Source organism: Mobula birostris, chromosome 23, assembly GCF_030028105.1.
Source record: "Mobula birostris isolate sMobBir1 chromosome 23, sMobBir1.hap1, whole genome shotgun sequence".
NCBI lineage: Eukaryota > Metazoa > Chordata > Chondrichthyes > Myliobatiformes > Myliobatidae > Mobula > Mobula birostris.
Genome location: NC_092392.1, coordinates 9,235,028 through 9,251,610, shown reverse-complemented (window position 1 = coordinate 9,251,610; position 16,583 = coordinate 9,235,028). Strand labels below are relative to the sequence as shown.

General features: G+C 41.5%; 1 protein-coding gene across 15 annotated transcripts in view; it reads left to right on the top strand.

Moving 5' to 3' along the window:
- shank3a (SH3 and multiple ankyrin repeat domains 3a) overlaps positions 1-16,583 on the top strand; it is a 1,072,328-nt gene that overhangs the window by 1,008,682 nt on the left and 47,063 nt on the right. For all 15 annotated transcript variants that reach the window (XM_072241114.1, XM_072241121.1, XM_072241124.1 and 12 more), the window contains 3 exons: positions 4,045-4,172; positions 9,241-9,346; positions 12,595-14,920. In XM_072241114.1, coding sequence (XP_072097215.1) covers positions 4,045-4,172; positions 9,241-9,346; positions 12,595-14,920 — 2,560 coding nt within the window. The remainder of the gene's footprint in view (positions 1-4,044; positions 4,173-9,240; positions 9,347-12,594; positions 14,921-16,583) is intronic.

The window sequence follows — 16,583 nt, the reverse complement described above, 5'->3', positions numbered from 1 at the left end:
TGGGAAGGAAATGATCCATTATTAACAGAGAACTGCAGTTGTACAAAGTGGATTACATCAGTCTACAAGCATGCCTAGTTTATCCTGTTTGAATCCAATCAGCACATTATCATTGTGACAAACATATTTACTCAGAGCTTTAATTAGTGGGTTTGAGGAATAAAAACATGTATTCCATGCCTATTGAATGTCAAATTCAAAATACAAAGCCCCAGCAACATTCATGAGGAGTACAGATCATTTCCATTGGAGGGGAGAGGGGTTTGCACAGTGTTAATGAGGCTTACAGCTAGTTTCGTGTAACTGAGCTCCCAGAATTCTTCCTCTAATTAGTAGTTGCTGAGTGTCATCCCAAAATCAGTGAAAATGCTTGTATGTTATGTCAAATTTTCATTGAGACAGATTAATCATGCTGTACAGAAAAAGACCACGCAACCCATTACAGTTACAAACACAAGCGATTCTGCAGGCGCTGGAAACCCAGAACAACACACAGAAAATGTAGGAATTCAGCAGGTCAAGTAGAATCTATGGAAGGGAATAAACAGTTGACCTTTCAGGCTGAAACCTTTCACCAAGTCCCGAAGAACGAACTTAATCTGAAATGTCAACTGTTTACTCCCCTCCATAGGTGCTGGCTGACTTGATGCCTTCCTCCAGCATTTCATGAGTGTAATCCATTACAGTTGTGCTGATTCTCTGAGTAGCTCTTCTCTGATCTCCTGCACACTCCCGTTTAAAAGGTTTATCTCTTTCAAAAGGGGAAAAAGAGCTCCCAATTTCAGAGGCTCTTTCAAAAACTCAAGGCATTCCAAAACATTGTACAGCCAAAGAACATTTCAATGTTATATAGTAGGCAATGAAGCCAGTTCAGACACAGAAGTAAAGAACACTAAGGGACCAAGCAGGATCCAAGAAGGACCATTGCACCCCTTTACAAATATTATTAAGGAATCTTTTATATTTGCCTCTGAAAAGTAACTTTCTCATTTAATAGCTCAGGAAATGACATTACCTACAAGAGGAGCTCAGCTCCTTGGTGATACTTTGAGCTGCTACCTTAGAAGTACATAATTCTCTTGAACCTAAAAGCCTCAAAGAAAGGAGGATATCCCACTGTAGCCTAGAAGTTCACTTACTATATTCTAATGGCATTAAAAGGGTGTTGATGCCACTGTAATATGGTTTTCAAAATTCCAAATAGATCTGTTTTTCTATATGACATTCCTTAAACAGCATTGTTGGCTTTCCTTCTTTAAGCCCGTGTAGTATCAGTTTTGGTATACACTATTGATCGAGGGTAGTAGAGACATTTAAATACAACGAGGCCCATCAGCTCAGCTGGTCCATGCCGACCAAGATGTTGAATCAGACTGGTCCCATTTGCACAAGTTTGCCCCATGTCTTTCTCAAACTTTCCTGCCCGTGTACCTGTTATCCTCAGTAAGGATGTAATGCTGAAACTTTATAAAGCGTTGGTGAGGCCTCACTTGGAGTAGTGTGAGCAGGTTTGGGCCCTTTATCTTAGAAAGGATGTGCTGAAACTGGAGAGGGTTCAAAGGAGATTCAAAAAATGATTCCCGAATTGAATGGCTTGTCATTTGAGTAGTGTTTGATGGCTCTGGGTGTGTATTCACTAAAATTGAGAAGAATGAGGGGTGACCTCATTGGAATCTATCGAATGGTGAAAGGCCTTGATAGAGTAAATATGGAGAGGGTGTTTCCTATGGTGGGAGAGTCTAAGACCAGAGGACACAGTCTCAGAATAGAGGGATGTCATTTTAGAATGAAGAAGAGGAGGAATTTCTTTAGCCAGAGAGTGGTGAATCTGTGGAATTGTTTGCACCTTCGAGACTTCAGTTCACAGCACAAAAATGCCAGGTCATACAGGCGGTTCAAAAGCTCAACTCCAAAAGGGAAATGACAGACTATTGTTTGCAGTAATCTTTTTCCAGAAAAAAAGTGTAATTAATAAAATAGTTAGTAGTTTTGTTTGCTACCAGCAAGGCATCACTATGTTTCGCCACTGCCATCTTACACTGGAAGTGAATCCATGATTGGAATGAGATATCTCTGGTAGGAGATTGCCAGGGAGTGCTACAATATGTGGAGCATACTGGGAAAAGCCATAAAGCTAGCAAATTCTTGTACATTTAAATTAAGTATTCTCTACTTGAACAAGCAGCTTGAGTGACCTTCCTGATGTAGGAGTTAATAGCAAACTAACCATCATGACTGTAGCCGGGGAAGTGATGGTGACCATTGCCTCCATAAGCAAAGCAATTAGGCATATGTGGGAGCCTATTTTTGGGAGAAGCAAGAGAGGACAGGTGTCAGCGAAGTCTGTGTTGGTGAAGCCAAGTCAGTGCTCTCTAGCTGTGATCATAAGTAACTGCAGGTATATAAGATCTGTGGTGATAATCCCTTCCGTGTGCTCTCTCACATGGTCTCTGGATGCCAGCAATGCCCCTGGTGCCAGTCAAATACCATGGCATCCTGTGAGCAAGTGTTAGGTGTACACAAATCCCTTTTGGAAGTCAATACAAAGTTCTAAACACTCAGAGTAAGTACTGAGGCTGCAGTGTTGTAGAGCAACCTAGCAACAAATACAGGTTGCTGGCTGACAGTGAAGAGCGCAATTCAAAGAAAACAAAGTTAGCAAAAGTTGGTTCTTCTGTGAATAAGAACGGTATGTCATTTTTCAGATCAGTGAGATTGAATATACTTCTGGAGACAAATTTTTTACCAATTACTCTTCTTACTGCACTAATTGTGCCTGTTGATGTTTGTAAAATCATACTTTCTTTAAAATGAATTAAAAATAACCCTCTTCCATCAGCAGCAAGTCCTCGCTTATAACGAAGGTTCCTTAATTATCCGAAACCCCACCGAGACAATCATTTTAACTAAGCATACCATATTAACCAGCTAACAACAGGAATTCTGCAAATGCTGGAAATTCAACCTCTTCCTAGAGATGCTGCCTGGCCTGCTGCATTCACCAGCAACTTTGATATTAACTGGCTAATTTCTTTAAATTGCCCTCATGAAAATATATGTGATATTCTGATATTATGTAAATCACTACCTCCTCCCAACCCTTCTCCAGCCTCCATTAAGACTATGCTTCAGCTGCCCAATCCCTGGACTTAATGAAATGAAAAGAATTAGGGTTAGGCTAGTGTCATTTTTCAGTGTTCATGATTGAAATATTTTGATTTACCAGACCACAACCTGTTCAGAGATTGTGTTGCTGCAGGGTAGTTAATGAGCAAAAGAGTTTCAAATAAAAAGAACCAGGGAAGAAAGAGAAAAAGAAAGAGAGAGAAGGGAACAGAAATGTATAAAGGAAAGAGAAGAAACAACAAAGAGACAATCTCTCACAAGTACAGAAGATCAGACATCAGCTCTTGGATCTTTTGACTCAAATCTGGAAATTGACTTAATTCAACACTCACTCACTCAGAAGAGCATCGGGCTAGAGTAATTCCTCAGCAGTAGGATTGCTGACAACCACTTTCAGTCTGGCTCCATAAATCTACATCGAGTAATATTCATTCAAAGATTGGAACAGGGTTGAGTATGACTCCTCAAGACTCTTCAGTCAATGCTTTAGCTTCTCAATTCACTTATCTTGCCAAATGTCATCCAGTTGAACAAATCTGAATGTGTAAACTGAGCAGTGAGAATAATCAATCTATTTAATAATTTCCCAGTCACCAAAGGAAATCAGGGATGTTCAAAAGGCAGGAGTTGTAAGACAGGAGGTTGTATGGATAGGAGGAACATTAATTAATAGCCCACAAGTAGATTGGAATAATGTAAGTTGTAAATCAAATTAAAATGATAAAGGCAAAGCAATATATACTGTATTGGACTTTCAAGAATATTAATATTTTTGTGAATAAAGTCTCATAATTTGCAATTCTTCTTTAATCACACAATTATTTTTATATTAATTGCTCAGCCTGATATTTCATATACAGTATCTTCTATGAAATAATGTTCTTCCCTTTCTAACATAATGTTTTAAATTTGTTGCAGAGAAACTGGACGAGATCCTTGCAGCAGCGGATCGCTCAGTTAGGACAGAGAACGTAGCGGCAGACTCTCGAGCTGCAACGGTCAAACAGCGACCCACAAGCAGGCGCATCACATCAGCAGAAATCAGTGTGAGAAACCCATTCACATTTCATACTCTGTTCAGTTCTGAGCACAGAGGCACATTGCTTGAATTTCTGAATTCCCAAGAAGGGAGCTGGTTATTTAAATTCAGTTATTCAATAATTGGCTATTAAATGAAAGAAAATTTTAAAATTTGCTTGAATATTGTAAAAACAGATCTACATTGCTAATGCCTTTCAATGAAAATAAGGACATTTCTCAAAAACATACCAAGTACTGGAGGATCTTGGCATGTCAGGCGGTATCTATAGAGAGAAATGAACAATTGATGTTTCGGGTCAAGACCCTTCTTCAGGACTGGAAAGAAAGAGGGAAGAAGCCAGAATAGTAAGGTGCTGAGGGGATAGGGAGGAATAGGAGGTGGTAGATGATAGTAGGTACAGGTGAGAGACGAAAGGTAGGTTTGGGGAGGAGGGATAGCAATAAGTATGATGTGAGTAGCTGGAGGGTGATAATTTGAAGATGCAACATGCTGAAGGAGATGGAATCTGATAGAAGATAGCGATGTGAGGTGAGGGCCTCTATCAGTCAGAGTTGACCATAGATGTTGTGTCCTAGCTGTCTAGATACGCAATCCTGGGCAGTACCATGTGGACAGCAGCTGTTGCCCATGTAGCAAGCTCCCTCTCTCCATGCATCTGATAAACCCAAAGATACAGCAGAGACCAAATGTTTGGTACCAGCAGCATTGCAGGAGTTGCCAGTCAGTATTGAACTCAATGTAGGACTCCAGCTCCAGATTTTTCCTTCTGGGCTTACTCGCAAAGACTTCCCCGTGAGTGCGTATAGCTGCAAGGCAACAGAGGTTTAAGATCAGAATTTTCCTTCTCCTAGATGAGCTACCAACCGTGACTGACGAGCTCCATCTGCCCGAAGCGGCTGGTTTTAAGGCGCCAGTCACCCTACTTTGTCCCTTCTCTTGTCAGTCGAAACGGTTCCACTGGGCTTAGTAGCTAAGCCACACGTGAAGGCCAGGAGCTGGTAGTAGAAGACCATGGAATAAAGGGAAAAGTTTGGGGAACCAGAGGGAAGAAGGTGTGGGTGATGGTTTGGTCATGAGTGTGGAGAAGGACAAAGAAGGAGTGAAAGTGCTAGAAGGATAAAGGAAAATAGTGGGGGTGGGGCAGAAACAGAGGGGAGTGGTTAGAGAGATCAATGTTTATGTCATCTGTTTGGAGACTACCAAACTACCAGGCAGAATATACGGTATTGTTTCTCCAATCTACTTCTAGCCTCAACTTGGCAGTAGATAGATAACAGAATCAGAATCAGGTTTATTGTCACCAGCATGTGTTGTGAAACATGTTAACTTAGCAGCAGCAGTTCAATGCAATACATGATAATATAGGAAGAAAATAAATAAGAATAGTATATATATATATATGTATATTGAATAGATTAAAATAGTGCAAAAACAGAAATAATAATTATTTTTTTAAAAAGTGAGGTAGTATTCATGGGTTCCATGTCCATTTAGGAATTGAATAGCAGAGGGGTAGAAGTTGTTCCTGAATCGCAGAGGGTGTGCCTTCAAGTTTCTGTACCTCCTTCCTGACAGTAACAATGAAAACAGGGCATGCCCTGGGTGATGGGGGTCCTTAATAATGGACGTCACCTTTCTGAGGCACTACTCCTTGGCTGTTACAGAGGCTAGTACCCAAGATAGAGCTGACTAATTTTACACCTTTCTGTAGCTCCCTCCCCACCCCGTTACCAGACTGTGATGCAGCCTGTCAGAATGCTCTCCACGGTACCTCTATAGATGTTTTCGAGTGTTTTAGTTGACAAACCAAATCTCTTCAAACTCCTAATGAATTATAGCCGCTGTCTTGCCTTCTTTATAGCCACATAGTCATTGGTATAGAGAGAATAGAGCACTGGCTAAGCACTACACCAGTGCTTACCATCACCAATCCTCACAGATTCTGGTCTTCCAGTTAAGAAGTCGAGAATCCAATTGCAAAAGTTCTGTAACTTATCAATCAGGACTATGGGGATAATGGTGTTGAACACTGGGCTATAGTCAACAAAATAGTTGGCAAGAAATAAGCAGTAAGACAGTTCAGGACTGTTTTGCTTTCTGCAGTTTTAAGCATTCAGGCTTGGAGATGCCAGAAACAACTGGGAGTAAAAATGAAATGATTTCATTATTTCATCAAGTTAAGAATGATGAGGAATTTGAAAGTAGCAGCAACCATCTTGAATGTTACAATGAAGATGAAGATTTGGGGGATGCAATCATTGATCACATTGTATGAAGGCAATCCATTATCTGCACTAGGTGTCTGCGCTGATTTTGTTCATTTTCAGTCAAACAAAAGAACACGGCAGTGTATATTGGATTAAATTCTCCATCAATAACCAGTTGGAACTAGTACATTATTTTATAGTATTGGTAGCACTCAAATTTGTTCTTTATTTCATTTGAATATGTATTTTGTTATGCAGTTAAATGGAAGTTTGTCTTATCTATACCTTTTTATCTACTGTGTTTCTATGAAACTTGGTTTAATTGAGCCAAATTGGATTAGTTCCAATGTGTCCCAGTTAACCAGAATCCACTTTATTTATTCCTCATGTTAATCATTGCTTATTTACTTTTTTGCCTTGAAACGTTGTTTCCCAGTCTATGATAAACAAGTCACCCCAAATATATTTATAGTTTGTTGCCTTTTGATCCAAATTCCTGATTTTATATTGAACAAATTGTGGGCCTCACAGTGGCTCAGCCCAAAGAGCTGCTGTCTCGTAGCTCTAGGGATCAGGGTTCATTTGGATCACCAGTGTGTTTGTATAGATGCATGGTTTCTGTCAAATAAGTGACAGGATTTTCAATGAGAAAAGCCTAATTAATCCCTGCCTTTCCAAATTGACATGAACCCTGCCACTTAGGCTACGTCCACACTACGCCGGATAATTTTGAAAACAAAGCTTTTTCTCTTCGTTTTGACCCTCCATCCACACTAAAATGGCGTTTTCATCCCCCGAAAACGGAGGTTTTCAGAAATAGTCTCCAGAGTGAATAATTCTCAAAACGCCTAATATCCGTTGTGTGTATGGGGTAAACAGAAAGATTTTAAAACGCTGCCATGACAACACCACAGCAACAGTACTTTTTCTGCTTCTGCTTGGTACTGCGCAAGCACTGCCGTACGGCTGTTTTATAATGCGCAGTCAGTGTGAACGGCGTGAGAGTTAAATTGTAAAGTGAGCTTTTTTGACTATTTAAAAATGCTGTCATGACATGCCATAACAGATTGCCGCAGGGCGGCATTTCGTTGTTTTCTTGAACGCAACCCCTCACATAACCTAACAATTTCAGAACAGACGGCAACGAGACTAAAGCCAGAAGAGTAAGAAATGTACTCACCAAATATTTTGACGCATAGCTTACTGAATAAATAAGTATACTCACTTTGCCCTGTATTCTGTCCTTGCTTGTATGAAGGTGGTTTACCTATTTATGCAAGTACTTCTCTGGCAATAGATGTGTAACAGCCTAATGTAACATTGTATGGAAATACAAGATAACACTGATGCAGACATGTTTTATACATTTAACAAGGTGCTTCATTAATGTAACAGAGTTAGTCAGTTTTTCAATGTTCGTCGTCAGCCGGGTCATACTGTCCGTGAACTCCTTGTCGGTTGCCTCTGTACGCTCCAGTATTTGGTTTTTTTAGTTTTAAGTCCTCCTGTGCGAGAGCCAAGAGCAATTCCTTTTAAGTTTTTCTACTCTGTAACTGGACAAACGCGCACTAAGTATATCGTTTCCTCTTCACTTGTTTGCTGTGTGTCCTGCGCATGTCAGTAGGAGGAGATTTGCTCAAATATTCGTCTAATGTGGATGGAGATATTTTGAAAAACGCTTAGTGTGGACGCCTGTCATTTTCACTCAAAACCAGCGTTTTCAAAGTTATCCAGCGTAGTGTGGATGTAGCCTTAGATTTTCCTTCCCATTGTTTAGCTAGTACAAACATGACTAAATAGCTTGTATTAGCTGCAGTCCTTCAACAAATGACACGAAAGAGTCTCTTCTGTTGATCAGTGTCAGAAAATAAAAAATGAAACCACTGTAATTCAATGTTGCAGAACAATGAAACACGAAACATCCAAAGTGGGGTAAGTGGTTTTTATAGGCACTGTAAATCACACACAGCACATAAAGCAAAATATTACCATCAATAATATATTAAAATATCAATCAAAAATGCATGCATTGGGCAGCACAGGTACACAGTGAACAATAAACAGCTCATTGTCCTAGTAATGAGACCTCGGTGGTGTTGTGGTCAGACTAAATTTTTGTTCAAGTGGAAGAAATCCAGTCAGCATTATTGGCTGAGCTGAGCTCATTCACTCTGGCTAAAATAATTCTTGAAGTGAACAAGGCTAGCGATTATTGACCATTGCTTGCTGCTCAATGTTGGAAAGGACTGATACAGTTCACTGGCTTATTGTGCTGAAGTCAGGTGGAGGCTGGATCAGAGAGATGCAGCAGATTTGCTACCTCAAAACAAATGAGTGACGCAGTTGAATTATAATGGCATGCTGACAGCTTCATGCTTTTCTTACTGATTCCAAGATTTTGTTTCCACATTCTTTGAACTGAAATCAAATTCTTACAATAGTCATGGCAGTTGTTATATGGATTAATCATGTTGGTCTCTCTGTAACCAGTGCATTAACAACAAATCTGACTTTAGGTGCCTTGTCAGCGGTCCTTACAGAAAATGCTATGTTTTTCATACGCATCAGGGTATTCACACATACAAAATGCTGAAGGAACTCAGCAGGTTAGGGAGCATCTGTGGAAAGGAATAAAGAGTCGACATTTCGGGCTAAACCCTTCATCAGGTCTAGAAAGGAAGGGGGCAAGAAGTCTCTTTTTCTGCTATGGTGTCAATTTCATTTTATCCTTGTGAAGCTCCATCAAACTTTCTGCCATGATTAAGGGTATTCAAGTTGTTGTAATTCAAGCTATTGTTGAGTTTCAGATGAAACTAATTTTAATGTTCACTATCCTTCTGTAAGTATTTATCTGTTTGCTTCCAGTCATTATTTGAGCGTCAAGGAATGCCCTCAAAGTCAACTGCATCATCTGTACCAGACAAGCCACACCTCCCAATGCCTAGAGGAATGTCAAGGACAAAGTCCATAGGTAAAAACTATTCCTGCGTACAATCTGTGGATTCACTTGACGTTTTATCTCCAGTGGTTAATTTCTCCAAAATGTGTTGGAATAATCAGTGCAAGATATAAAGATCCCACGAGTCAGTCCCTAGAGTGCAATGGTTTGAAACTTCCCCACCGGGGAGGGGGTGGTTGGGGGAGCAGGCATACCGCAATCCTCTGTAAGCAAGTTTGCACGTCCCTTCCACGTCTTCTCCGGGTGCTCCAGCTAATCCCACATTCCAAGGACCTACTGGTTAGTAGGTCAATTAGTCATTGTAAATTGTCCTGTGATTAAGTGAGGGTAAAATGGGTGATTTGCTGGGCTGGAACGCCCTGTTCCACAGTGTATATCTCTAAGTAACTAAACAAATAAAAAAATAGATGGCCAAGGTAATAGGGGGTGACAAAATGAGAGAAAAGTATGGATGTTCTGAGGCAAAAAAAGACAATTACTGATTCATGGCCATTCATCTCCCTAATAATGTGCACTTTACTCAGTTATGAGTTTTCTACACTCATGTGGCTTGATCTGCCTAGACTTATATATGATTCACCAAAGCCTGACTGAACAAAAAGCAAACAGAAAAAGAAAGCAAATATTGGAAGTGTTTTTAAAGCCATCCTATTATTAAAACTAATTTTCCCTGTCCTTGTACTGTTTATTCTAAACCATATTCATGTTTGTTAACCCTGACATTGACATTAGAGATTTATTTATTTTTCACTCCGTTTTCTCCACTGTCCTTACCTGCAAGGCATTTTCCCAGCAATTCTCTAACACCTCAAATATCTGCCTAAGCTCGATATGAGCTTGGACAACCAAAGACAACTACCTCCTGAACCCCATCTTGTTCCCACTCAGAATTTTGAAGGAGAAATAACTGTCACAGAATATAGAACTGTACAGAACAGAAAACGTGGCATTTGCTGACCGTGGTGCCACATTAATCTAATCCCATGCAGTCTTTATCCTTCTGTTCCTTGTCTGTTCATATATCTGTCTAAATGCCTCTTAAATACTGTTATTACACCTGCTTCCACCATCTCCCCTGATGTTTTCTAACCCAGAAGAATCTCTTCAACACCCTCTCCAAAGCCACTACATCCTTCCTGTGCTGTGGCGGCTCAAATTGTAGATAGTACTCCAAATGTGGTCTGACCAGGGTTTTATTCAGCTGGTAACATTACCGGCCAGTGCTGTGAACATTATATTCGGTGCTGCCAAACAGCTTCCTTATCATTCTATTGACTTGTGTGGCCACTCTCAGGGAGAGTACATCCCAAAAGTCTTCTCGACATTTACTCTTGCATTTGAATTTCCGAAGTGCCAAATCTCATACCTTTCCGAAACTGCATCTGCCATTTCTCCAACTGATCTATATCCTGCCATATCCTTTAACTACCTTCCTTACTATCCATAACTCCACCAGTTTTTGAATATTTTGCAAACTTGCTGTTTAGCCAAATCATTGATCACTGTGGATCCCAAATTCCTTAATCTTCGGGATCAGTCTACCATGAGACACCATGTTGAAAGCTTCACTAAATTCCACGTAGACAATTTCTACTTCCAACCCTTATCAATCATCTTTGTTACTTTGTCAAAAAGCCCAATCAGGTTCATATGACCACTCTGCACAAAGCTATACTAACTATTCGTAATAAGGTGGTACACTTTGGAAGGACAAACTTCAAGGCAGAGTACAAGGTAAATGGCAGGATACTTGGTAATGTGGAGGAGCAGAGGGATCTGGGGGTACATGTCCACAGATTCCTGAAAGTTGCCTCACAGGTGGATGGGGTAGTTAAGAAAGCTTATGGGGTATTAGCTTTCATAAGTCGAGGGATAGAGTTTAAGAGTCGCGATGTAATGATACAGCTCTAGAAAACTCTGGTTAGGCCACACTTGGGGTACTGTGTCCAGTTCTGGTCACCTCACTATAGGAAGGATGTGGAAGCATTAGAAAGGGTACAGAGGAGATTTACCAGGATGCTGCCTGGTTTAGAGAGTATGCATTATGATCAGAGATTAAGGGAGCTAGGGCTTTACTCCTTGGAGAGAAGGAGGATGAGAGGAGACATAATAGAGGTGTACAAGATAATAAGAGGAATAGATAGACTGGATATCCAGCGCCTCTTCCCCAGGGCACCACTGCTCAATACAAGAGGACATGGCTTTAAGGTAAGGGGTGGGGAGTTCAAGCGGGATATTAGAGGAAGGTTTTTAACTCAGAGAGTGGTTGGTGCGTGGAATGCACTGCCTGAGTCAGTGGTGGAGGCAGACACACTAGTGAATTTTAAGAGACTACTAGACAGGTATATGGAGGAATTTGAGGTGGGGTGTTATATGGGAGACAGGGTTTGAGGGTCGGCACAACATTGTGGGCCGAAGGGCCTGTACTGTGCTGTACTGTTGTATATTCTAAGAAAGTCATGCTTTTCTAGATGTGAGTAAATCCTTTCCCTAAGAAAGGCACACAGATCTGCAGTTTGCTAGATTATCCCTATTCCCCTTCTTAAACAAAGGAATGATACGATTGGGGAACTGGTACCCTGACTGAATTTTCCTCCCAGAGCTTAACTATCTAATTCTAACTGGAATCATGCAGTGCAAAACCAGTGAGGAACAGAATATGAAATAAAATTACTCACTGTATCTTATGCCTGGATGACTTTCCAGTCGACAGAATAATCTGTTATTATAATGATCGTATGTTTGTCGTCCTTCCACTGTGTTCTGCCTGAGATGGTCCTCACTTAATCTAACAGGTTGGTATCTTGATCAATCTGCTAATTGTTAATGGTGTGTTTTTACATTGCATAATTTGCATTTTTCTACATGGCCTCTGGCTGCACTTGGATAGCCATACAGTATCACTTCAAAGTAAATTTATTCTTAAAGTACATATACGTCACCAGATACAGCCCTGAGATTCATTTCCTTGTGGGAATTTTCTTCCCTTCCCTCGCCACTGTCCTGAACATCAAGCTAGTATTGGCCCTGCAGAGATCATTCACCAGGTCTGCATAATGCACTATGTGAACCTTTTGTTGTCCAACACAGGTGGAATATTACTCTTGAAACTGAGCAAATGTTAACCCATATTTTCGAGAATAGATTCGAGTACCTACACTCATATGTGTCACTGAACTTTCTAGGTAATTATTTGCCCGTCAGCAATATCACAGTGAAACCTTATGGAAATTTACAAGGTACTTCTATTTGTATTGCAGGAGCGTCTGAAGATGATAAACTATCGGTTTCAGCAATGGAAGGAAGGTTTTTACGCAGTACATCAATGCAAGATACTCTCCGGGAAGGATTAGGCATACCACCACCTCCGCAGATCGCCCCACCGCCCCCACCCTCCCCTTACCTATTAGACACAGGTCCTCCACCTCCTTTCTCACCACCTCCACCCCCTGGACGAACTTATGATAATGTGCGGTCCAGCTTTAAACCCAACACTGAAGCGAAAATTCATGGAGGCCAGCAGGTGACGACAACGGCAGAGGTCTATGAATCAAATCGGTCTCCTATGCCTCCAGTGGAGAGGCAGAAGAGGGCCAGGTCAATGATAATTCTGCAGGATTCGTCATATTACCCTGTGGAGCCAACAGACATCCCATGGCCAAGTGCCTCTTCAACCCCTCAAGAGAAAAGCAAGCGAAAGGCAAAGGTGGTTGACAATCCATATGCAAATGTAGGCCAGTTCAACGTGGGACTCCTTGCACCAACAAAGCCACTTCGTAAGAAAAGCCCTCTGGTCAAGCAATTCCAGGTTGAAGATGCAGTAGAGAGAACATCATCTGGTGCTAGTAAAGAGCTATTAGCCAGGAGGATAGCTCAGCAATCCGGGAAAGAGTATGAGCAACAGCAGAAAGAAGGAATCAGCAAAACACAGGAAGAAGGACAAGACCTGGCCAGTCCCTTTGCTGTTGCTATTGCAGGGGCAGTACGGGACCGAGAAAAAAGGTTAGAAGAAAAGAGGAAATCAACAGTCTTCCTTTCTGTGGGTGCCATTGAAAGCGAAACAGCACCCAACATCCCAGCTCTGCAACAGTCCAGGTCAGTCGATGACAGACTGCTGAGTAGCAGCGACAGATCTCTCCGATCACCAATCCCTTCCCCTGTTCCCTCCTCAAAACCACCAGCAAGCCCGCCTGTGACTTTTATACATCCTCTGACGGGGAAACCGCTGGATCCTAACTCACCACTGGCACTTGCGCTGGCCGCAAGGCAGCGGGCACTAGTTGCTGAAACACAGCATCAGCGACCAACCGCAAGCAATGAAACTGTGAAAGCCCAAGAAAGAAAAACCCCAGTCTACATGGAGGGTCACAGCAAAGAGACAAAGAAAGCAGAAATCGAATCCCTCACATCACCACCTTTCTCACCAGAAGACAAAACAAGCTACAGTCCAACATCTGGAGTACCTGGAAAACATCAGTGGGGGACTTCCACTACACTGAGGAAAGAAACAGAAACAAGGCCAGGGCAAGTGGAGAAAGCTGAGAGAGAAGAGAAGAAAATGGAAGAGAAAAAAAGCATGCTAATCAACATAGTAGATACATCGCAGCAGAAAACTGCAGGCTTACTGATGGTCCATGCAACAAGTAATGGCCAAGAGTCAGAAATTCAAGATACTTCAACAACTGCCTTGAAGCCATCGCCACCACAACCTCAACCATTCCTTGCAGAGCCACAAGCTTCCCAGCCACCTAGTGCTGTTTCTGAGCCTCCAACCAGTGAAGCACCTGGGAAAACACAAACTCAAGGAAGCTCTGATGAAGATGTAGAACCATTTGCTGTTTCTCTCCCTCCAATGCTCTCCTCTAGTGATGAGGAAACGAGGGAAGAACTTGCAAAGATTGGGCTTGTACCACCTCCTGACGAATTCGCAAATGGCATCTTCATCCAACCCAAGGCTGAGAAAACTGCCAGCCCTCCCAGTGGACCTCCAATTTCAGCACCTTCAACTACTGGCGTTTCACCCTCAGGGAAGCCAACAGATGCCCCACCTTCAGAAGCAAGTGTGGACTCGGGTGTAGAAGAAATAGATACAAGAAGCAGTAGTGACCATCACTTGGAAACCACGAGCACGATTTCAACTGTCTCCAGCATGTCAACATTGTCATCAGAGAGCGGGGAGCCCTTGGACACCTACACGTCGTTTGCTGATGGACAGACCTTCGTACTCGAGAAGCCTCCAGTGCCTCCAAAGCCAAAGCTAAAGTCCCAACTTAACAAAGGGCCAGTCACATTCAGGGACCCTCTCTTGAAGCAGACCTCAGACAGTGAGCTTGTTGCCCAACACCAGCCGTCTGCGCTACCCCCCGGCGTAGGACGGTCTCGCTACCTCATACAGAGAAAATCCAAGTTGTGGGGGGATCCCATTGAGCCCAGGCCTATTCAGATGGTGGAGGGCAGCAAACCCACTGTAATAAGTGAGCTGAGCTCCAGGCTGCAACAGTTGTCTAAGGACACTCATTCACTCGGGGATGAGCCTACCGCAGCCTCTCTAGAAGCAGGAAAAAGATCACCTGTTGTTACCGCAAGGTAAGGCTTATTCCCAAAATCCAGTCTAGAAACATGATGGACAAAAAACACAATCACTTTTCCAGTTTCAACTTCAGAGTGTATTTTTCAAAGTTCTAATAGTTATAAAAAAAATGTCATTTTCTGATGTGACTCCAATCTTTGATGCATTTAAATCACTGTTTATATTAATAAAAATAGATGATTAATTGATCATTTCCTCTTCAGCTTCCATAGTATCCTTACGGGCAAGTATTGGAGATTTTCTAGCTAATATTTACAAATTAAGTTCATTGATCCGTCCTGAATATGTCAGAGTAAAGAAAAAGTTGGTTGAGATGCCAGATGTGGTTTTTTAAAAAAAACATAAGACAAAAAATAAGGTTCCAGCTCGGCTGGCGTTAAAAGTCGTAAGTTTATCAGATCTGAGTGGGATGCATTAGGGATTGCCGAGCAAAGTAAGGGTAGAAATTGTGACAGTACTAACCATGATCTTACAATTCTCCAGAGATACAGGAGCCATGCCAGAAGACTACAGAATAGCAAATAATACACTCTTGTTCAAAAATGGATGTAAAGATAAACCAGCAACTACAGACCAGTCAATTTAAGTTTGATGGTAGGGAAGTTTTCACTAGCAGTTACGTAGGTTAAAACTAGTAATCAAACTAATATGGATTAATCAATTAATAAAAACAGATCATGTTTAACAATTTAAATTTTTTGATGAAGTAACAGAGCTGGTTGATGCAGATACTGCAGTTGCTGTGCATATATGTAAACATAGAGTAATGGCTCTATACTGCACAAAAACCGGGCCTTTGGTCTATCCAGCATGTTCATGCCAAGCTTTATACCCATCTAAAATATGCCGCTATTCCAAGCAATATCCTGGTGAATCTCCTCTGCACTCTCTCTGTTCGATGGCATAGTACTTATTTACCGATATTTACATTGAGCACTGTGCTCAGTTCTGGTCACCTCATTATAGGAAGGATGTGAAACCTTTGGGGAGGGTGGAGAGGAGAATCCTGGGTTACAGAGCATGTCTTATGAGGAAAGTTTGAGCTAGCTATGACGTTTCTCTTTGGAGCAGAGGATGACAGGTGATTCGTTGCAGATGTATAAGATGATAAGAGGCATAGATAGAGTGGACAGTCAGTACCTTTTTCCCAGGTCAGAAGTGGCTAATACAAGAGGGTATCATTCTGAAATGACTGGAGGAAAGTATAGGGCGAAGGAAGTGCGTGGAATGCACTGCCGAGGTTGGAAGTAGAGGCTGATACATTAAGATATTTAAGAGATATGCATGTTGATGAAGGAAAAATAGGAAGTTATATGGGAGGGAAGTATTACATTGACCTTGTAGGTTAAAAGGTTGGAAAACATCATGGACTGAATGGTCTGTTATGTTCTCTGTACAAAGACGAGAAAAGAGCTGGATGACTAGACTTTATAAATTTCAAGGTTAACAGCAACATAAAATCCCAACTTTTATATTCTCTGCTCCAACATATAAAGGCAAGTATGCCTTATGTCTTGTCCACAACCCTATCTACCTGAATTGGCACTTCTGTGTAACTCTGGACTAGAACCCCTATAAACTATCATTTACTGTATATACGAGGAATTCTGCAGATGCTGGAAATTCAAGCAACACACATCAAAGTTGCTGGTGAACACA